Raw genomic sequence first — 22,801 nt, 5'->3', positions numbered from 1 at the left:
CTCTACTATGCTGTAGCTATTTTAATCTGAAAATTTTTCCACCTACTATTTAATCCTCACCACGTCCTCGGATTTCTTTTCTTACATGGAACCACTTCTGTGGTGTCATATCCACTGTGGTGCAGAAGATTCTTTATATTTATTTCCCATTGCAGGCAAAATAAGTGATGTAAAAATTAGATGACTAAATATTTTCTTGTTGCAGCTTATATTTTACTCCCATATTTTCAGCAGACCTGGATGGAAGTCTCATGCCTGTAAATTCTGTCTCAAAAATCCCAGCACCAAAGCTGTTCCAAATAAACAGCTTCACAAAAAACCTATTTGACATGAAAAGACTAAGATGCAAATGAAACTTTAAAGGAAAGGCTTCACAAAAATAACATCGTTATTTCCTCAAAGGCCATAGAAGTTCCCACATTAAGATAAAGAACTTTCAAGTCTGTATGTAGAGCACCATCTGGTGACTCGTGCACAGCAGGATCCCAAGGCAGGGATTTACATACAGACAGCGGGGCAGCGACATCCCCCAGCAGAGCTGCTCCTGATGTCCTCCCTGCCAGATACAACTCCCTCACAAATGTGCTTTCATGTGCCCAGGTTTTGGCTGCTGTTGCCTGTCCTGGTTTTGGGCAAATTTGGGAGAAAACCTCCAAAGGGGGCCCCTCCAGAAAGCAAACCCACACAGCCCCTTCCCCTGACAGGTTTGCAAGGATTCCTTGGAGAGAAATGGAAAGAACCTGTTTATTTAACAGGCACAGCACCCCCCAGCACACAAAATGAACAATACCAGATGACAAAACTCTTTCACCGCTCTGGAAAAGATGACAAATTCAGAAAGTGTCTCTTGGGAGTGGTCTCTCTGTTATCAGGCCCTCCGGTGCTGGGGCAGCTGCTGCAGCCACAAGGTGCAAACTCTCGGTGTTTCCAAGGTCCCAGTCCAGAGCAGGTTTGAATGGTGCCAAAAAAGGGAAAGGAAAAACAGTCCAGGGAAAATTCAGAGTGCCTAGCTAAACTAACTAATGAGTAGAAGCAAAAAGCAAGAGCAAAGCAGGAGCAAAGCAGAAGCAAGAGCAAGAACAAAGCAGAAAGCCAAGCAAAAAGCAAAGCAGCACCATCCATGTACTGCCCCATCTCTGTGTCCCACCAGCCGTGGGGGAGCAGGCTGATAGCAAAACCAAAACGAAACATTCTCTCTTCAGAGCCAGTCTTGAAGGCACAGAATATAATATCCACCCTAGGACATGGCCATTGTTTGTGCAGGGAGCAGGAGGGTTGCTGCTGTGGCCTCACGTCTATCCAGAGGCAGGCTTTCCTTCTGCCTGGGAAGGGCTCCAGGGACAGGGCTCACTGTTCAGTGCCAGGCTCAGAGCAGGCAGCCAGCACAGAGGTGACTGCCTGGCAGCCAGCCTCTCTTGGCTGCCCCTCTTCCTGCCTGCCTGAGACATCCACTCACTCTGTGCCTCTCTGCTGCTGCCACTGTCCCTGCCTGTCCTGTCTGTCACAGCTGTCCTGGGAGGACCACAGTCACTGACACAGAACAAACCCAGCAGAACCTGCCTGCTTGGCTCTTTGGCTGGGGGTGGTGGAGGGTGGTGGTGGTTGCTGTTTATTTCCACAAAACCAATGAACTGGATTGTTAAAAACGAGAGCAGGCTCCTGGTACTAAAGTGATTTCAGCATTTATTAAAATGAAAAGAAAGGCCTAAAGCAGGGGGGCCGAGCAGGAGCGTTCCCTCAAGGATGCTGCAGCCCTGGGGCTGCTCAGCAGCGATGGCCCTGATGTTCCAGGTGGAGTGGCAGAGATTCAGTGGGTCAGATGCCCCTTTTTATCCTGTTTTTTGTCCCTTTGGATCGGTTTCTTTTTGGATCCTTCATTTGCATGAAGGTTTAAGGCGCTCAATTGGCCATTGCAGTTCTGTCCAGGCTGGCTTTCCCTTGGTGGGTGATGCACTTTACTGAGGTGTGTTATGGTACCTTGAATACCAGATTTCTGATAACCCTTTTAACCCCTTTTACAATATAGTAACCAAACTAACAGTACATGCTTAACAATTACCAACTATTTTACAACAGTTTCTATTTTTAACATGGATGACCCAGTTGTAAGCATCATTCTTGGGTGCCTTAACTATTTGTGGATACGTGGATTTTGAGCAGTCTTATTACAGAAACAGTTGGACTTCAAGAGGTTTTAGTTTTCCTGTAAGCATTGAGCAAGTAAAAAGATTGGAAGCTTAATTCTCCACTGCATTATACCATAGTACTATAAGGTTCAGTACAGTTCTATTTAACCTTAAACTCAAGGTAATTGTCTTGAATATCACGTTTTTAACCCATAATCCTCTGTATCCCACATATGTCAGGCAATCACCTCAGCACCTGTGGATCTCTGAATCACCTTACCACTGAAAAAGCCTATCTCCTTTTTTCAGTAGAAAAGCCCATGGACTCAGCAAAAGGATCATGTGTCTGAGTATGGATACAGCATATAAAGGCTTTCTCCAGCAGTAACCACACAAATACTGCAGGAATGAATTGTGCTACTAAGGCTCTTTTTTTTTTTTTTATGTGGCAACATTGTTAATTCCTTAGAGAAAATTTTCTTATAATTTAGCACAGTGGACTGGTTACAAAATCAGTCAGTATTGTATGTGAGAAAGAGAGAAGTGCCAGCAGTTTAGCTGATGCCCTGTTCTGCTGGAGCAGACAGATGTCTGTGTTTGAGCAGGAAGGGAGGGTTGAGGTTCAGAGATCACACATTTGACAGTGATCCTGCATTGCTTCAAATCTCCTTCCAAACACCTTTGCTTTCTGATGAACTTGCACGACTGTGAAACCTGCAAGGAGGCTGTGAGGATATTTTGGAAGGGTACAGGACTTGCTGAATGTTAAAATATAGCCTTATACTGAGATTTAATATGATAAGGGTGAACCCTATTGTAAATATAGAAGCCAGTAGCTTTGTAAACCACTGAAGATATACATATTTCATCATTTGAAAGCTCATATTTTAATCTTAATTTTTTGTTGGTTTAATCCCTTGGGAATTTCTGTATAGTGAAAGGCATACATTAGTTTAGGTCTTTAAATTATACTTATATATAAGCAATAGGGAGAACATGCTACACTACTGTCATTGATTCAGTTAGGTTAAAAAAAAACCCCAACAATAAAACAGAGTGAAAAGAGAAGCAAAACATTGGATTTGGAAATTTCCACCTGTAAAAACAGTCCCTCTGAAGCACACTAATAAGGCCATTCCTGAGCATGCTGGATTTGTGTGGATTTGTGAGGCAAATGGCTGCAGAGTGTCCAGCCACTGAACCTTGCTACCTCCAACTGTGGGTCCCACCACATGGGAGCTTTGCCAGGAATCTGCTGCCTTTTTCTGAAGAGCTTCTAACTTCTCAATTTTTATAGCTGTCACCAAACAGTTTAGATATCCTGAGGCTCATGGTCATGCTGCTTCACCATTTGATAAACAGCACCCATGGAAGAACACGTTAGAGCTGCTCCTTTGCCTGCCACCAGCAGGGCTCAGCTGTCCTGAGCCAGCCTAGCTCTGGGGCCTGCAGTGGAGCTTTCTTAATTTACACTCAGACCTCCACAGAGCAAAAGATGCACCTTTGCAAAATGAACATCTCCATCCCAAATGGAGCCTCCCTGGGCAGGGATCTGCCATAGGCAGGGGCATTCTCTGACTCTGGGATCTGGGGACTTGCACAATGAACTTGGGCATTTGTTCTGACTGTAATTGCAATTGATTCTTAAAATCAGCAGGGAAAAGTCATTCTGCCTTGGATGTAAAACCCAGCTGCATTTCCCACAAAGAAGGCCTTTTCCAGAGATGTGGAGCATCCCAGAGCCCAGCCATGCATGGGGGGAGCACTCTGGACTGTGTTTGAGAGGGTTATGTGCAGTGGTGGCCTTTATTCTGTAAGTGACCTATTTCAGTAGAGAGAAGAACTGTTCTGTATAAGGGCAGCTGTTTTGAACTTTGGATGTTTTGGAGAGGGGAGGAAATGCAGTGAAGGATAGAATTAGGTCACAACTTCCAAAATCTGCCAAGATTTTTCTCTTGATTGGCTTACTGCTTCTGTAAAGCAGTCTCTCACACTGGAAGGAATAATCTGTCCTCTGCACTCACTGGATCAAAGTATAAAGGGAACTCACTGAAATCATAAAAAATTTAATTTTCTATATTTCTATGTGGAAGTATGGCAATAAAGACAAAGCAATCTTCTCAGCTCTGTAATTAGCATTTAAGTTTGGGAGATAAACAATCAATCAAGCCACTTAAAGCATCTCTCACAAGCAGTTCAGAGTCTCACTAAAATGACTGAAATGCAGGGCGACACAAGTGCTGCTGTGATGAAGTCAGACTCAGGGCAGGAATGGCAATGGGATTGTTGATGATTAGTAGGATAAGAAGCAGGATTAGAAAGACCACTTTTAAAACTGAGGAGCTCAGTTCAGTTCAGACAACGTCCTGAGCTCACTGATTGCTCCCTGTAGAGAGCAAGCTTGAAATCTTCATTCCCTGAGCTATTTAGAACTAATATGTCCAAATTAGAAGCTAGGGAAGGGTTTTCACATCATATCCCTCATTAAGACACTTTGGGTAGGGTGGAAAAGATAAAATGATTCAAAAGCAATCTTAATAACTGAAGGAATGTATTAAATTTGCCTGCATCCAAAGGGTGGCCCAGAGCTTTGCTTTCAGGGGCTGTGTGCACCCATGTCTGTGGGGGAGGCAGTGGGTGAACAGAGTGCCTGCAAATCTGGCCTACATTGTGTGAAACAAGAAATTAGCAGAGATTTTGTGGCTCATGTTCTCATTAAATCTTTTGCATTATATCCTCTTTAAAAATTGCTGTGGATTTTGAGCACTTACCCAGCTGTATCCATGGTAAGGCACACACAGAGGCAGTTAAAACAAGCTGTTGATGTTTTTCATGAAATAACATAAATTCACAGCCATACCACTGTCTTCTTCTGGCAGTTTGGAGATATAGGAAATATTGCAATCAGATGTTTCTAATTTAATTCAATCCCTCATTAATTTGATCTCTCCTTTAATTCAATCTCGGCCTCAGGACGTAAATAATTTGTATTAAAAATAACATAATGACCACTCTTTATTTTAATCAATGGTGACTGCTTTAGGCAGGTATTAGCAGATAATCTGATTACTAAATACACAGTGAGTTGGCATTTACTTAATAACTAACAGGGAAAATTTGGAAAACAATCAAAGGAGAAAAAAATAAAAAGAGGAAGAGGGATAAGAGAAGAGAGCCTTACAAAGGCATGCAACATTAAAGAAAGTATTATGGAAATGTTATTTTTGCTGGTGATTTTTATTGGTACAAGCCTGTAAGATGCACAGCCCGTGGTGTCAGCCATTGGTGACAGGCTCAGCCCAGCAGAGAGACTACTCCAGAGTCAGGTCTATGGTAAATCTGACACCTTTTCTCCAGAGACTTATTTAAACTTACTAATGGGATTTGGGGGTTGGATTCTTAGAGTTATTAGGCAGGCACAGCTCCACTGAGCTCTGGCTACACCATTTGCAACCCTCTCTCTCTCAGTGCAGATGGTCAAGCTCTGGGTCTGGGTGGCATTTAAACATTTGTAACCAATGCCATTAAACATTTGTCATGTAGTATCTGACAACCTCTTCTGACTTTCTGTTGTGTCTTCTTGTTTGAAGCTGAAGCACACCCTTGTGTCCTGTGATTGCAGCTTCAGCAATTACTCATGTACAAACACAAATACATAAGATGAAGGACTAATGTAGCAGAGCATATAAAACTTTTTTCCCAGTAATGAAAATGGAAAGAATTTCAAAGGAGACTTTCTTCCCTGGCCAAGAGAAGCTGCATGTCTGGCTCACAGGTTATGGGAAGTTCCTTTTCTTTTGAGGGTTGCAGTCGTGGCTCTACATGGGCAGACCTCTGGCCCATTTCCAACAGTAACTTGATTCAAATTTAGTGCCCATGTAGGAACCAGGAGAATTTTATCACCTTGATTTAATTCTTCATTTTCTTTACAAGAACATTTATGTCCTTCTGCACTTTGGAGAGGTGCAAAGTTAATAGCTTGCTTCTTGTAGATACACTGCAGGGATTTCATGTTTTTTAAGGGTAATCTGCTATTCACTGCAGTTTATCTGGACCATTAAGACTCCAGTGAAGCCAGGCAAAACCTGGCATCTGACATGAGATCTGTAAGTGCCCCCCAGCCCCACTGCACACCAGTTCTGCCCCTGGGGCTGTCCTGTCTCACTGGGCTGTGCAGGAGAGCATGGGCTCCTCCCAGCACCTGTAAAACACCAGGCAGCAGCTGGAGAAGGAACTTTCTGTGGATCTGTTGCTAGAGCAGACAGATAATTACCTGAGCAAGAAACCCCCCCATTCCTGATCCTTCTCTTTTCAGAGGATAAGAAATAGTTTTGTGATTTTACCTTAAATACTATCACTTCCAGTGCTTCCTTCTGTGCATGTTCTGAGTCTGCCAGCTGCAATGTAACAAAAGGAACACTCTAATGACAACAAAACAAAGGGTGAGAACAGGAGATGTAATAGAAAATGCACCTTTAGTAGCTATTACTCTGAGTTCTCTGATTTTACACAAGCAAATCTGCTTCAGAGCCTCTGAGCTGCTGTCCCAGTGACTCCCCTGGTGTCTGTTTGCCAGACAATGACTTTCTGCTCATCTGGAGCACTGAACTGATGGCGAGGAGCCTGCCCCCATCTTCCTTGGGGATGAGCTAACCACCAGGCTCTAGTGCTGCCTCCTGAGACAGCAGCGACAGCACCAAGTGCAGCAGATTTGAAGGCTGAAACTCCAGCCTCTCTCTGCAGAGCAGTTTGCCTTGGGAACTGCTTCCACCAGGCCTGGTTAAAAGCACCTCTGGGCAAGGAGGACGCTGGGATTCCTGTGGGGCACCACAGAAGCTCATTAACTGGGGCAAAAGCAGCAGCCTGCAGAGCTCCAGTCATGCAGGGAGGCTTTCTACAAAAGAAAGGTTTATCAATTAGAACATAGCTCTACTATTGGGTGACTTTCTGAGTTGGTGAAGAAGCTGATACAGACATTTTTGCATCAGCTGAAACCAGGCATCTGTTCCACTTGTGTTCATGTCTGGCACAAGCTGAAATGAGAATGCCAGACTGCGACTGCTTAAGGACACCCACAAGAGAGTTTGCACTAACAGAACTAAATTAATTTCAAACAGATTTTAGTTAAACTAGTATAATTATCATGTCTTGACAAGGGTTCAGTCTATTTTTGTATATCTTTTCCCTGCAGAGTGATGATTGCCACTGACCTAAATGGCATAATCGAACTGTTTAGCTGAAGTCCATGGCATTTTGTTGAAGTGAGCAGGGATTACTCTGGCAAAGCCAAAGTATCTGTCAGGCTGTGAAATGTGCTGTGTATTTATGTGTGACACCTTTGGAGTCAGCTAGCTTTGTACTTTCAAAAGGATAAGGACAATAGCTTAAACTGTTTTCGAAAGGCTTTCATACAGTGTCTAAGGAATAAATGTGAAGGGCAGGTAGTAGTTACACTTCAACTAATTCTGATCATTGAAATGATGACATACCTGTGCAAAGCCACTGTGACTGTGGGGACAATATGCAGGCTGGTTTTTTGGGTTGTTTTTATTTTTCTTTCCAGAGTATTTGTGAGCAGTGTGATTGTCATGCAGAGGCACGGCGCTGCTCTGACGTCTATGGTGTCATCTGTTCTATGCTAATAAATTAGCATCTGCAGCTACCATTGCTGCCTGTCAAATGTGGGTACAAAATTGAGCTGTTTGATCTCAGTGCCACTGAAGTGTGTCTGCACACTGCAGAAGATGCACATTATCCCATCTGTTTCCCACAGACCCTCCATCAGGTCGGATGCTTCAAGGTAACGGATCAGACACAATGAATTCCACCGCAGACGACTGCCTTGGAGGCATCCTCCTGCTTTGTCCCTGCATGGAAAAATTTGACTTAAGAGTAATTTTATTCCTTCACAGCAGGTCATTTAAACCCTGTCCACTCTAGGGAAATCTCTAACTTTGGCTCAGCTCCTCACGTACCAAGGGTTGTCCCCAGCGTGGCCGTTGTCATTAACGTGCCAAGTCACTTCTCTCCAAGCAGGCCTTACAAGACACTGGCTCAATCAACAGCAGCCACTGGTGGCCAGTTCATTTTTGGGCTGTTGCTGCCACTTGCCAGATGGAGCTGAAATGGTGCCAGCCATGGTGAGGCTCCTGGGGCAATGCCAGAGGTGGGAGCTGGGGCAGTGTCCGAGCACTGGCAGCTCCTGCAGCCGGGATTGTGGCCTCGCCCAGGTGGGCACCTGCCACACCTGCACTGCTGCTGCCAACCCAGCTGCTCGTGGATAAAACCCTCAGCTGCACTGGCCACATGCATTTGCCTCAGAAAGACATGGCTTTGTTTCATTACCTGGGAAGGGGGAAAATGAAGCAACAGCAAGTTTGATTTGGAGTGTAATAAAACTAGTTTATTTACACAGTAACATGAATGCCACGGAGTACACAGCAAAGTACCACAGCAAACCAGAGTGTAACTGCCCCTGATCACAAAGGAAGGCTTGAAGTTTATATACTTATTTATATAAAAATGTGTAAATATCAATATGAAGCACCAGATAAAGCAATGCAACCAGGATTCCGAATACAAATTACCCACAAGAATGGAACTGAAAAAAGAAATTAAAAGAAATTCCCTTATTCAAGGCATTTAAAGAAATCCCATTTATAAAAGTTAGCTGATTTTGGAATCCCCAATTTAAAAATAAATTTCCCCCTTTTACTAAAAACAAGAACATATTCTTAAATGCTCAGCATAATTAAGTTTTAAAAGAAAAAAACCCAAGGATTTCAACAGCAAAACTTTCTAATACCAACAATCCAAAGGACAAGGAAACAGAAATTTTGAGTAGTTTTTGAAGAGGTGTTATTTATGAAATTACTATATTAAAATTTACACACTCTTAAAATATATATTATATATACAATATATAATATATATATTTTTTCAAGCAAAAAGGGGCAAAGAATACTTTTGGGATAAAAATTCATATACATACATATATATTAAAACATGCCCACATGCACTCATATATATATATGTATGTATATATATATTTATGAACAAATATTTCTTCCATATTAAAAAAAAGGTCCAACCTCTTCTAAATCCCTGAAATCTTCCCCTTAAATTTATGGAAAAAAAATCTGTATAGTCTGAAGTAAAAACCAAATTCTCAAATTCTGTAGAGTGGTAAAATGCTTATGTACAGGTAAGTTGAGTATTTCATTTCTCACTGGCAACTCTGCTTGATCTGAAAGCATTCTGTGGTTTCCAGGTAAATTCTGAGTGGAGCACCAATGCAAGGAGACTTACAGGAAATTATCTGAATTACATTCTACACCTACTCAAAATCCCCATCCTTCTAACACTGCATCCAGGTGAGTAAGAAAATCCATCCAAATGTCTACCAGAAATTCTCTGCAACACAGCAGGGAAAAAGACTTGCTCCTTCTTTTGAAGTTGAGGGTGCCCTTACGAAATTCCTCCCCAGTGTTTTTTGAAAAGTATTTTTTGTGTATTCTTTGCTTGAAGTCTTTGTAATCCACATGACTGTTTACAGAATATTTCCACAGGTGTATTTTTATAGAGGTATTTAAAATTCTGTTCCGTACTTCTTTGATGTTATCTTACTGCATAACTGAATCACAATCACATCTTTGTGCTGGCTGGAGGGCTCTGATTGTGCTCCAGGTCTTACAGGAGTTTTAGCAGAACCAGCACCACCTCTGCAAAATCAGAATAAAACTGATGGTCTAGTCATGCAGTAAAGTCCTGTTTGTACTGAGAAACAGTCAATTTAGAGAAAGGGGGAAAAGAAAGTGCATTACAAGGTCTGACTCAGTCTCAATTGTATCTCTCAGAAAACTTAAAATTGATTTAAATAAAAACAGGATCATTTATTTTATATTTACATAAGGATTTGTTATTACAAAAAAAAAGAAATTAATTTAGATGGGAATCTCAGCACAAGAATTCAGAACCAGATACATTTTATTTCAGCAGCAAATACACATTAAAATTAAGGACCTACAGTATGAAGCTACTGAATACATTCTGCAGGTAGCTGAACCCTAACACACATATTTTATTTAAATAATATATTTTTCTCTATAACATGTAGGAATTCTCTTGTATTAACACATCAAGATGATCCATTCATACTTTCTGGGTAGGATGTGTGGAGAATAAAAGATTTAAGGTGGAACATTTTTGTAAATGCTACCTGCACTCTTCTCTGTGGGGCAGCAACATGGTATCCTGGCTGGAGTAACTGAATTCATCAGTCTGAATACTGAAGTGAGACCAGGCTTCTGTATTTGGACATTCCAGGGGCTCCAGAAGAAAATTCTGGATTCCCTCACTCCTACAAATTTATAGGCAAGCTTTTACCAGTAGAGTCTCTTCATATTCACCTGGTTATGCATATTGACTGGATCAGGTCTGAGGCTTGACAGACAATTAGTAATTCCCATTTAAGAAATACAAAACGAACCCACTTTCCATGTCACCTCAGGAGCAGTTCTTGTAGCACTCCTGTTGGAACAGAGGTTTGCATTTCCCACCACAGCCCAGGGTGCTGTGCAGCAGGAGCAGCACGTTCCCCCCTCCCCACTGCTCCCAGACAGACCCCCCTGGCCAGCACAGCACCGAGTGTCTGCAGAGATTGTCAGAGCAAGAGGCTTCTCCTGTGCCTGCTCAGGCTGCAACAACTGCCTTGGTATCCACTGGTATTCTCCCTGTTCCAGATCCCAAATTTGAAAGCCCACAGTTTTGTTACTTCAGGTTTATGCTGTACTACAAGCAACTTAAAGGAACCCGTTCACACAAATCTTATGGAATAGATCAACCCAGTATCATGCAAAGTACAGCATTTAATTTTGTAAGTCTTTTGCATCTTTATATGGGCAGTAATATTTCTAGGGGTATTATGAAAAGAATAAGATTTCCACCCACTGACCAGCTACATTTCAGGTTTTTGACAAGGCACTAAATATTGTGAATCCAATCACTGTGCTCTCTCTGTAATATTAGAGAGGGTTTTAATGGCTCTAAAAGGATCAGAAACCACTCAATCATAATTCTTCAAACAAGCATTTGATTTTTCCAGAAATTAGTTTCCACTGGAAAAATCTTTAGAGTTCATGTTAAAAATATTTGAATGACAGCTTTTATTAATAGAAAAATATATATTTACAGTCAATACTGTTATCTTAGATTTGCAGCTCTTCCTATTTCTTGAGCTCAACTGAAAGTGCGACATTGCTAAAAAAAATTCAAGATCTGTGCACATATTCAAGTACGTTCTAACGTGCACAGCCAGGGGTTTTGTTCCTGCCATACACAGGATCCTGTTACAAACAGAGCGGGTTTTTTTCCTTTTGCTTAGCAATTATGCTGTAGCATTCTTAGGATTTGTTTACAATCAGTTTAATGCATACATTCTCGTGTATTTACGTGGCACAATCTGGTGCCAGGATGGAGAACCACCACAAACACAGTTGCAATCATCAGTTATGGGCAGATCTGCAAAGTCAGCCTCAAGCTCCTCAGGGAAGAACTCAGGCCAGATCAGGTTCGATTACATTGGCCATTCTTTCTTTTTTAAAGAAAAAAACCACACAACATTAAAAATTGCTAAAGTTTACCCAGTGCTGCACAAGAAAGAGGTTGGTAGTGAACATCTATCCATGCTTGGTTATACTGCAGAGCTAAAATGAGTATTGGTGCATCACAAAAGATACAAACTGAAGTTAGATAGCTAGAGATACAAAGGCCTTGGACCAGCTGCATTAATACCTATGCTTGTACAACATTCAAAATCCAACTCTGCATGTGCGTGTTGACATCACAGTGACAGTGGGAACACGTGTCCCTAAACATGGCAACACCCAGAGGATCCAGGGACTGCCCCACTGCAATGCCAAGTGGTCCAAGAGTTACTCCTATGCCTATGTGAGCTAGCTGGGAAGTCAGGTGCACACACACACACACCACGGAACAGACACAAAACCAGACCACAGAGAACAAGAAGCCCCACTGGCAGCTCAGCACACTGGCACTAATAGCTAGAGTAGGTAGTACACAAGTGACTTGCCATGCTCGGTGGATGTGAACTATGGGAGCATTGCCCTCCTGTGTCCAGATGAAGCAGGGCTGCACTGAACAGGAGATTCTTTGTAAAGGTTCTTCTACAAGCTGCTCAGCAGTAGTGCAGAAACTTTCTTTCCTGATGTAGAGGAAGTACTTCAACTACATACATTGCACTTGGGCTTTTAATGCACTGTCCTGTTTTTCTGCATCAATGCCACCATCCTAACCTTCTTGCCAAAAAGAGAAAGAAAAACATACATATCACATTAAAATATATTATCCTCATCCTTGCCTGATCCTTCACTGATACAGGTGAATCAAACAAAAGAACAATCAGAAGTTTCAAAAAAATCTTCAGAAAGGTAACGAAGACAGTCTATACTAGGGCACAATCAATGTAGGCTTCCACAGGCCATTGAGCTGAGCTCTGAGAGGTGCCAGAGAAGAATCACAGACACGTCAGCCCTCGATGAGCGCCGTGCATCCAGAGCTACTCTCGCTGACTTTAAGCCTGCAGGACTGTTTGTTCAGTTTCCATGCATGTGGTCCAAGAATGCATATGTTGTATAAAGTGGCTATTTGTTTCAAGGCTGAAGTGAATTGATTCCTCACAGTTTTAACAATTACAATGGAACATCAATCCATAAAAAGAACACATGGATATCTGTGCATTTATGTGCCAGGAAAGTAAAGGAAGGGGCTGCAGATCTAGCATCAGGTAAAGGCTGGTGTGTAAAGTGAACACTGTAATGTACAGCTTTAAAAAATAATACAAGAATTGCACATAGATCCATAGGAGAGAAGCACAGGCTCATAACTACGGCTGTCTGCTTTCCATCACCCGGGTCAGAATATTCAGGATTGCTTTTCCCTCTGCATCCAGATCCATTCTTCAGAGCAACCTGGAAAACAACTCCTAGCCTACCAATACTGAGCAAAGATATTGTCTGTACAGAGGTTCCATGGGAAATGGCTCTTAGGGCACAGAAGGAAGTCAGCAGTGGGCCTCGAAAAGTGAAAAAGCTCCTTCAAGTTGAGGTTTTAAAAATTCTGACTCTTCAATCCTCACTAATTCCTGCTCTAGTCCAAAACTTTGTCTGTGATGCTCTTTGAGCTCTTCTGACAACATTCCATTTTTAGGGTGTTGTCTATAGCAACATTAGAAAACACTGGTTACAACAGGCAAGAGATGGGCAGCCAAGCACTGCTGCAGGAAATGCGGATCATGATGCTGTTGGTCATGGCTGCCAAACTCAGCAGCTCCCTCAATAATTAAACAACAGTGTTTTTGCACCCTTGTTCTTACCCTTCAGAGAACTGTGTCTGCAGTGAAAGTATCTCCATGTTGCCTGTTAGCTACACAGACAAGCTCTAAACATTTCTATCTCCTGCCAACAAACCTGCAGAGCCAATTTCAGTCTCACTTTGCAGTATGGCATAAGTGACAAGAGCAGACCAAACCAAAACAGAAGAGGTGGCTTTTATTTTCGTCCCTGATTCATAGCAGTGATTGTCAGAGAAGGTTATGTATGTCCCATCCATTTCAAGTCAGGCTTTAGTGCTTTTTGCAATGGAAGGGGAATTTCAAGGGTCTACCATGTGTTGTATTGTTCTTGTATAAATGTGGTTATGGCTACAGTACATCAACAGTTCAGACTGGTGAAAGTTGCCTAGGAAATAGGATAGATAAAGTGTGCATATGCTGCTTTTTAATGCACATGTCTCAAGCTAAGGGTAATGGTGTGATTAAGGCAGTATTGATGAAATTGTGAATGGTTAGAAAGGATATGGGTAGGCAATGAGGCAGAGGAGGAGGGAAGAGGACTGAACACAGGTGCTTACTGCTCACTGACACTTGCCATGCTCAGTGGGAAAACCACATCTGGGGAGGAAAGTACAGGTGGTGTAAAGTGTAAGAGAAAGATCAGAACCTGTTTGGTTGAGACCAAAGGAAAGAGGAGCACAGCCTGCTTGTGGGGGACTGACTAAGCTGAGAGGAAATGTGTGGTATTTGGAGTGAAAGCAAATGAGTGTTTTGTGGCATGGTGGATAATTCATCTCACATTCACCACGAATCCATCTCTGCTTATGGTCACTGCTATTCACTAATCAATGCTATGTAGGAAATGACAGAAACTACCCAGAAGGGGAGGGCAATTTGTTTACTGTAGTGGTAGAAATAGTGGTATCAAAGCTTGCTCTCCTTTTCAGCCAGATATGAATCAAGTTACATACTGTCTGATCCAAATGCAGTCGTGTATGAGATCAATCCCTAGCAGGCCTGGCAAAAAAGTAAAGTTTCTGTCATACTTGGTACAGGATGCAATTTCTCCAATTAGAACCTATTTGCTCAGAGTTGCTGGCTTTGTTGTCTAGGCTGTTTTGTAACAATTGTACAAAGTGTGAGCCCTAGCGCAGGCTGGAGTGAGGGCTGGGGCAGAGGTGGGGATGCTTCACGAAAAGCAACAGGCTCTACAACTAGTGCTGCTTCATGAGTCTCACAATGCGATGAAGTGAGTCTGTAGTGGCAAAAGCCAGATATTGACAACAAAGCCAGTCTTCCAGAATAATTCCAGAGTCCCTCTCCAAGGACTTCTCTGCAAACTTGATCATCAGCAGCGTCCTTTTTATATCGAGCCAGTTCTGAAGTATAGCATCTCTCCGTGAGGGGTTGGAAGATGTACTGAGAGCATGGAACAAGTCCTCACGTGGGCCCCAAAGCAGACACTGAAGGATTCCTTTGGCTTCTGATATCAAGATCCTCTCCGAAGGGTTGGGATTCAGCAGGCAGCTGGCAAGTTGTTGAAGCCCTTGAGAGTAGAGGGAACGGCAAGGAATCTTGGGGAGATCGGCACAAGTGTACTCCTTCTCTTTCAGCTCTGGATTCTCATCAAAGGGGTTGGGTAAGTGCAGCATTTCATAGATGAGGATGCCAGTCTGGAACTCATCACACTTCTTGTACTGTGTTGCAGTGATGATTTCTGGAGCCAGACGGGACTGATCCCGCAGGACCTCAGGATCCACCATGTGACTCTTCTGCTTGGCCTGGGAGAAGTTGCTCACAATTAATCTGGCCGGGCAGGCAGTGTTGGGATTGGGCTCTGTGGCCTCGGGGCTCAGGGGGCTGCCTCCCGGCCTGGAGTGAACCAGCAGCAGGTTCTCCAGGCGCAGGTCACAGTGGGTGATGTGGTAGGGCTTCAGGTGCTCGAGGCCCAGGCACAGCTGCAGGAGCAGCAGGCAGACCTGTCTCTCGTACAGGTCGGGGCTCTTGCTGTGCCGGGCCGCGGAGTCGCGCACGAAGTCGGCCACGGTGAGCTGCGGCACCTCGCGCGTGATCACCACCACGCGGCTGCGGGGCTTGCTCAGGGTGCCCTGCCTGCTGGGGCTGTCCCTGCACGAGGCCTCTGGGCTGCAGGCAGTGTCTTTGTTCTTCTGCTCAGGCTCTTTCTCCTCTTCCTCCCGCTCTTCTTCCACGTCCGCTGCGTCGTCATCCTCCCAGGGAAGGAGGCGCATGGGCACCTCGGCCAGGAAATGGCCACAGTCCTGCTGGATGTTGAAGTTGATAGCCAGGCTCTGCCGGATGGACAGGCTGTGGTAATACTGCTGGGACTCCTTAGCCTTGCTCTTACAGATCTGGGGGAAAACAAACACAACGGACATCATTCTTTAATTCCTAAATTCTGTATTTTTTTTTAATATGTACTTTGCTGATGGGATTTCCAGTCTAGGTCTAAACACAATCAACGAACATTTTTTTTAATGAACTGATCTTGGCAGACTGTCTTAAGGCACCCAAACAGTTCTCACTGGCTAGTAAGCAACTGCAGAGCAATACATGCAGGCATCTGCACAGATGATCCAATGGAAAATACATTTCTGGTTTTTAATCAGAACAGCAGCTGGTACATGGTAAATGCACAGCAAAGTTTTTTTACAGTTATTTGTTTACCTGTATCATTTTATTCCAATTTTATTCTCTCAGCTTTGCGTGAAGCTTGAACAAGATAAAAATAATCAATAGCAATAGGGGATACAAAGAAATATGCATAAAGTATTTGACCAAACACTTGCACATGGCTGAGTGAGCATGGCATAACAAGTCAAGCCCTGTCAGCTGGGTGACTGATGTTTGCTCCTTGCCCATGGTAAGTGGAACTGAAATCCATGAGCTGCAGCAGTGCAGTGTGTTTGCACTGAGGGGGGCAGGTGTGCATGCACAGTCTGCTGCCAGGCAGACTTGGCTCAGGTGATGAATGGACAATCAGTAGAACATGGTACCTTACTTGCTTTCAATCAATTATCAAGATCCAAAATATGGTTTGGCTTTTTGCCATATATACTGTATTTATTTCCAGAAGTATCTTATTGATATATACATTATCAACATAGTAATTATCCTTATGAATTGTTTGCACTCCCATAACAACTGGCAGCTCCAACCTCTGACAGAAGTCACTGGACAAGCCCTATTAGGGCCTCTGCTTCTAAGGCATTAACTGATTAAAATTACAAAGACTCAGCTGTCTTGACCTTTCCATATTAACCTTTGTTCTACTAAATTCAGAGAGATCATTCACAGCATGTAAGGTTAGGTGTATGTTTTGATCTTTTACATGGTTAGAGTCTAAATATTCACTTGCTGTAATGCACCAACAGGTTTTAAGTGCAAAGCTCAGAGAAGAAAAAAGGAGGAAGTCATTTCTCTCCAGATGAAGCTACAGCTTCCCTTAGCTCATCTCTGGAACCAAGGAAAGCCAGATAACTGAGGTCAGCACTTGTTATACACAGTCACCACCACCAAGAAACCCGGATCTCATCCCAGCCCCAAATGTAAGCATTAGGTGACTTTTCTTCCTGTTTCTCATTTTTCCCCTTCTCAGAACTTCTGCAGCTAAGTTATAAACCTATCTTTCAGTAACACACACATAAATTTTTCATATTTTACATGCTTATGTGGTTAAGAAATATAAATGTGAGATTTAATCTTTTATGGTAGTTGATCAGAAAACTGCATTGTCAGATAACTACAGGAACCCAGACAAAATTTGTACCAGCATTCTGATTGTCCTCTTATCTTTGAGACTCTGCATATTTCCATACTTCACAAGCACTCACATTTCCCTACTCATTATGTACACGAAAACTGCCTGTTTGTAGCTGCCACAAACCCACAAAACTGATTTGAAAAACCCATTTTCTAGTCAATTTTATTTTATTTATGAGAGGAAATGTTGATCCTTACCCTGTTTATACAGTGGCTTTTGCTCACTTAAATTTTCAAATGTATTTTACCCTGTTAGAGGTGAAATGAGTTCTCAGTGGTTTGTGTGCCCCCTGGTCCCTCCTCTCAAGGGTTATAGAGGCAAAGATATAGCAATAACCTTTGAATTATATAGAAAAAGAAAATGCTAGCTGATTGTCTTTGAGATTGAAGTCCCCAGATTGATTAAATACTTAATACTGCACAGAAGACAGAACTAGAAAAGCTGTACAGACAGACTGATATATATGTGTTGAATTTATACACATGGTGTGTATCAAATCTGACTGGGAGAAGAGCTATTAAGGAAAACAAAATTGTTCCATCTTCTATGCCCTTCAAGTCCATGGCCTTTTTCTTGCACAGCCAGCCAAGGGAATACTCAATTCCAACTGCAGAAAAGGTTCAGCATGTTGTAATTCAGCCTTCAGTTTTTAAAAATACTTAAGTGACCTAATAAGAAAAAACCAACAAAAAACCTCATTCTGAAAGAGTTTAAAGTCAAGTTTACTTGCTGATAAAAAATGTTGAGAACCACACTTGGCCTTAGCTACTGCACTCTATTTCTTAATCCACAGAGGATTTCTAGTGCCACCAGTCAGCTAAAATTGATATTCTGCTAGGAAAATATAATCCACAAAGTATGTGCTCTGAAAACAATATACACATCTCAGTTTGGTGAATATAAGGCTTTTTTAAAAGTTTATGGAAAAGATTTTTCCTTGCCAACAAGAAAAGAAAAGCAAAGGAATCAAGACTTTTCCCTAGTTTCTATTTTTAGGCAGCCTCTTTTTCCTACTTCAGAGAATATTCTCAAATTTACTACTATTTCAGGTAAAGCTGGAGATAGGATCTGCACCTCTCGAAATCAGCTTTGGTTCCCTCATTTTAGTAAGCATGGCCAACCCCAGACCTGTGAGAGTACAGAAGCACACTTCATCCATGCTTTATGGATGTGGTGGTGCTTTCTTCTCTTTTAGAAAGGGCTGGCCAAGCACATCTAGAATGGCTGGCCAAAGGCACCCAGCTGTTGGTGCAGAGGATGTTTTCCCTGAGCCAGTGGCCTGCAAGGCCAGTCTCCTCTGTCTGGTCATCCCTGAGATGACTTCTCCAGCCTACTAAACCCACCCCAAAGCAGTTCTCCTTCTCTATCTTCTTAATTTTTCTTTCCACTATTCAATCCTAAATCAACTTCACTTCAAATTAAAGTGACAGCCCTTCTCCTTGCTGATTGGCTAAAAATTGATTCCTGATTCCCATCCTTGAATATGATACCTTTACAACTGGGGAAAATGCAACTTTTCCCATCTTTGTTTATTTTTGAAAATACCCAGCCCTTACTTCTCCTATCTTTGTTCCTAATCCTCTGATTTGTGTTGCTCTTTCTGGATTCTCCCCATGTATTAGATCTTTCTGAAGAGTGGTACCTATAATGAATTCAGTATTGCAGCTCCAGCATTCAGCAGAACAAAGCTTTGTGTCCAATGATCCTCTTTGCAGGATCCTTTTGTCAACTGTCCAAGAACACTTTGCAGGAAGAATAAGTTACATTACTAACTCCATGTGTGCTTCAAAACATTCAGAGCACTGTCCACTCTAAAGCAGGAAGCCACAGCAGGGCTAAACTTTCCCCAAAATCAGTTCTTAAATTTCATGAGGTCTTGCTTCAGACTCCTCTCTATATCAATAAAACAGAATTTAAGTTATCAACAAACCAGACATTAAATACTAAATAGAATAATGATTAAAACTGATACTAAAATGACTGCATTCATTAAAAGAGAATTTCCCTCCTTATTGTGCTGTTAAGGAATCTAACCAATATAGGAAAAAATCTCTAATCCCACAACAGTGATGGCTTTTGGACACTTCCAGCCCTCTTGTTTAGTACAGAGAAGTAGATGGGTACATGAACCTGCATTCAGTATCTACAAAGACACGAGAGCTGGGATCTGATTTGAGATGTGTTTTCTGCTTCTTGCTTTTTGTTTACAAACACCATGAAGTGAGAAGTGGAAGAGGCAGCTGGGTTATTTCAGGCTGATTAAACTGCTGACTACACAAACACAAAAATCTGTACACTGGGCACTCTGCAATTGTCAGGAGGAAGGGAAAGCTGGGAAGGGAAAGCAGCACCCAAACTCAGAGTGTGATAACAAATCAGACACCTGTCTGAATTCATAAAGCAGTTTCTAGAAGACAGACCTGCAGTAATCTGATGTTCCTGTAAGTGTCTGGCTTCTCTTCAGGTAAGTCTTGGGGTTTTACATTGCAAGATTCTTTTACATTGCAGGTTCTACTCAGAAGTCTACTTTATATTATGATTTTGCAATAGAGCAGTAAATACTGGTGTTTAATACCATCAATGGGTAATTATTCTCATCCAAGCCTTTTGTACTGGAGTAACTTCACTATCACCTAAAACTACCATCTGAATGACAAAGATTTTAAACTTTCAAAATGGCTTGAGTTGGACTCAGTATTTACATTTGAAAAAAATTAGGGAAAAAATTGTGAAATTTATTGGCCCCCCTAGCAAGTATTTTCAACTGCTGGTGATGAATTGCTAAAGGAGTGCACACAGAGCTGCTTTTCTGCTTGTGATGGTTAATTCTGTGTCAAAGCTGGGAAAAAATATATAGCCTATTTTCCTTTGCATTTTTAAAGGCTTTTTTCTGTTCCAGTCATCTACTCAAAAAGATGGCAATCCTGTTGCCTTTTACATATAGAACATGCTGAATACCTGTTTTTTGGCACAGGAAGAAAAGGTGAAAATACTATGACTAAAACACTAACACAGAAAGTAGGATCAATGAGTCATTTACTATTTGCTTTAATGAAATACATCCAGCTGAGCTATGAAGATATGGTATGTGATAACAGCTGAAAGGAAGGTGTTGATAAGGGCTTGGCCAGCCTTATTTCATGAGCTGATAAAGAGCTGGTTGCTCAAAAGATGAAGCAATGTTGGTGAAAACCCCTTCCATATGATGCAAGAAAGCAATGAGAAAAAAGGAGAGTACAAGTAGGAAGGAATGCAAAGTATCCAACTTCCTTCTCACTGGAATGCACTGTCATCATGTATCTTTTCCTTAATGCATCCACATGAACTAAACATCTGTCACCTTTATAGGGACAAGGACAGGTTTCTTTATATCCTGCCATTTCAGTTTTCCTCAGTGCTCCCAGCCCAAGATGCAGGATTTGAACATTTCAGAGCTTCTACAAAATGTTCTGTGTTAGCTTTTCTTCTTCCTTTATGAGTGCTGTGGCTCACAGTGCCATCAGCTGACTCTCCCTTCCCCAGCAGGGAATCTCATTCCCACTCTGTCCTGTGCATTTCACACAGCAGCAGTGAACTCACAGCACCACCAGGATTGTGGGAAATGAATTTACAAGCACTGAAAATGAGAAACACAGAAGATCACAAAGACTGCACCATCTGTGCCACTTTGTTGGATTGCACAGAGGGACAACTGCAAATGAAATTCTGTGTAGAATGAAAGCTTGCTAATCCCAAATTGATAGCTTGTTCTTGGCACAACCTTGTTTTCCAAGGAGGCCAGTTTGATCTCTGATTGACCTCATTTTCTTCATCTGGCCTTGGAATAGAGCTTTGACTTTTTAATGATGTGCCAAAACACAGAATTCTGTTTTGCTGTGACTGAACTGGGAATGGGCTGGAAGTTGAATGCACATTGCTTTGTTTTGATCTGAAGCACAAAGTTCTGGGACAGCCTTTAACCTTCTGACAGGAAGCTCCACTAGGAAACTGCATTACCAAATAAAACCACCTTAGCACACTGGGACAAACTAAACATGACTAGGAAGTAATTGTCAGCTGCAGTATGAAACTACCAAGTTCAGCCCAGTGCTGCTTACTTCTGCATTCCTTGTTCTATACCTGGGACACAAACATTACCAGGAATCCAAGGGTTTTACTGCTAGGAGAGCTTCTGCTGCCCTGCAGCAATCAAAGCAATAAATTTGAACTGCTCCTTGTGAGCTGTCTGCACCTCTGCAGTTGCTGTTACCCACCTGACCAGCACTGCCACACGTGCCTGTGGCCAGAGCCAGCTGGGTTTTATGGCTGTTGTTCTGTCTGCACTCTGAATCATGGCTTCTGTGAGTCAGCCTGTGACACTGGACAGGTCTGCTTTGAGAGTTTCATTCTGAAAGTGGAACCAGTTTATGGCACTGACACAGTAGTCATAGTGTCTGTTACTCCTTCTGAGTAATCTAATTTATTTATTTATCTTTTAATAAAAGATGTCCCTACCACATCAGTGCCTTATTTGATTTGTGTCAGGACACTGAGAACAGAACTCATCCAATCTGCTGTGCCCAAAGAGCTGGTGCTCTGTGCTGCTTTTACTTTGGTGTAACCTTTTCACCACATATTTGGAATTACTGATAAGACTGTGGTTTCAGGGGAATGTTCATCCATATTGCCCCAGATGTACCAACAACTTAGAAGGTGGTACTGCACTTAGGTGAAAGAAAAACACCTCAGGGGCTGGAATTTTATGGAAACCTTTCATGAAAGGGAACTTATATTTTTCCATTTGAAAACCTACTTTTCTGATCACGACTTATGTACTGGTTTTATTTCTAATGTTTCAGTCAAAATAATTTCCACATGGCTTCCTGCAGCTATTTTTGCCCTGGCTGTTTACTAGCAGATTAGGTGAGAGTTGAAGCAAAAAGCATAATAAAGTGCTGTGAAACAACACACCCCTATGAATGTTTCCTCTCATATCCACCCCAACAGAACAAGTTGTGCTCGTTCTCCACCAAATTTATCAGAGCATCTTTTACTGGTGAAACCACCAGAATGGAAAAGTGCACTGGTATATTCACCTCTACAAATCATTAATTGTTCTAAATTTAATTCAGCAGTAGTTAAATGGTCAAAGCTGAATTTTTAACAATGCCTTTGTAATTATATTTTTGGAAATAGAATATTAAAATGCAAATTTAGGTATCAAGAGTATAGCACTATTTGGGGGTGAATCTCTGATTTTCTACAAAGAGAATAATAATTTAAAAAAATCTCATTATGACGTTGTTTCTCAGATCTAATATTAAAATCATAAAACTTAAGAACTGTCTGAATTGTTAGCCAGTGTTGCTTGGGTAGTTCTGTAAAACTGAAAAGAGCTACATTAATTTACACCATCCAGAGATGTGGCTCCATATACACTTTCAAAGTGTATTTCTAAGACTTGATCCAATATAACAGGAAGACTGTTTTGGATTCAATTGGCACACCAGCAATTTTCATCTCACTGCTTTTTCCACCCTGTTTTGGGACAAGGGATTTAGAGTG

General features: G+C 42.0%; 1 protein-coding gene across 7 annotated transcripts in view; it reads right to left on the bottom strand.

Moving 5' to 3' along the window:
• Positions 1–8,502: 8,502 nt before the first annotated feature.
• The window catches only part of PEAK1 (pseudopodium enriched atypical kinase 1), a 111,124-nt gene continuing 96,825 nt past the window's right edge, over positions 8,503–22,801 (bottom strand). For all 7 annotated transcript variants that reach the window (XM_054516207.1, XM_036389339.2, XM_054516208.1 and 4 more), the window contains one exon: positions 8,503–15,845. In XM_054516207.1, the coding sequence (XP_054372182.1) occupies positions 14,691–15,845 (1,155 nt within the window). In that variant the 3' untranslated portion in view covers positions 8,503–14,690. The remainder of the gene's footprint in view (positions 15,846–22,801) is intronic.

Source organism: Molothrus ater, chromosome 13 (assembly GCF_012460135.2).
Source record: "Molothrus ater isolate BHLD 08-10-18 breed brown headed cowbird chromosome 13, BPBGC_Mater_1.1, whole genome shotgun sequence".
Lineage (NCBI taxonomy): Eukaryota > Metazoa > Chordata > Aves > Passeriformes > Icteridae > Molothrus > Molothrus ater.
The sequence above is the reverse complement of the archived record's forward strand: the minus strand, read 5'-3'. Positions and strand labels throughout refer to the sequence as shown.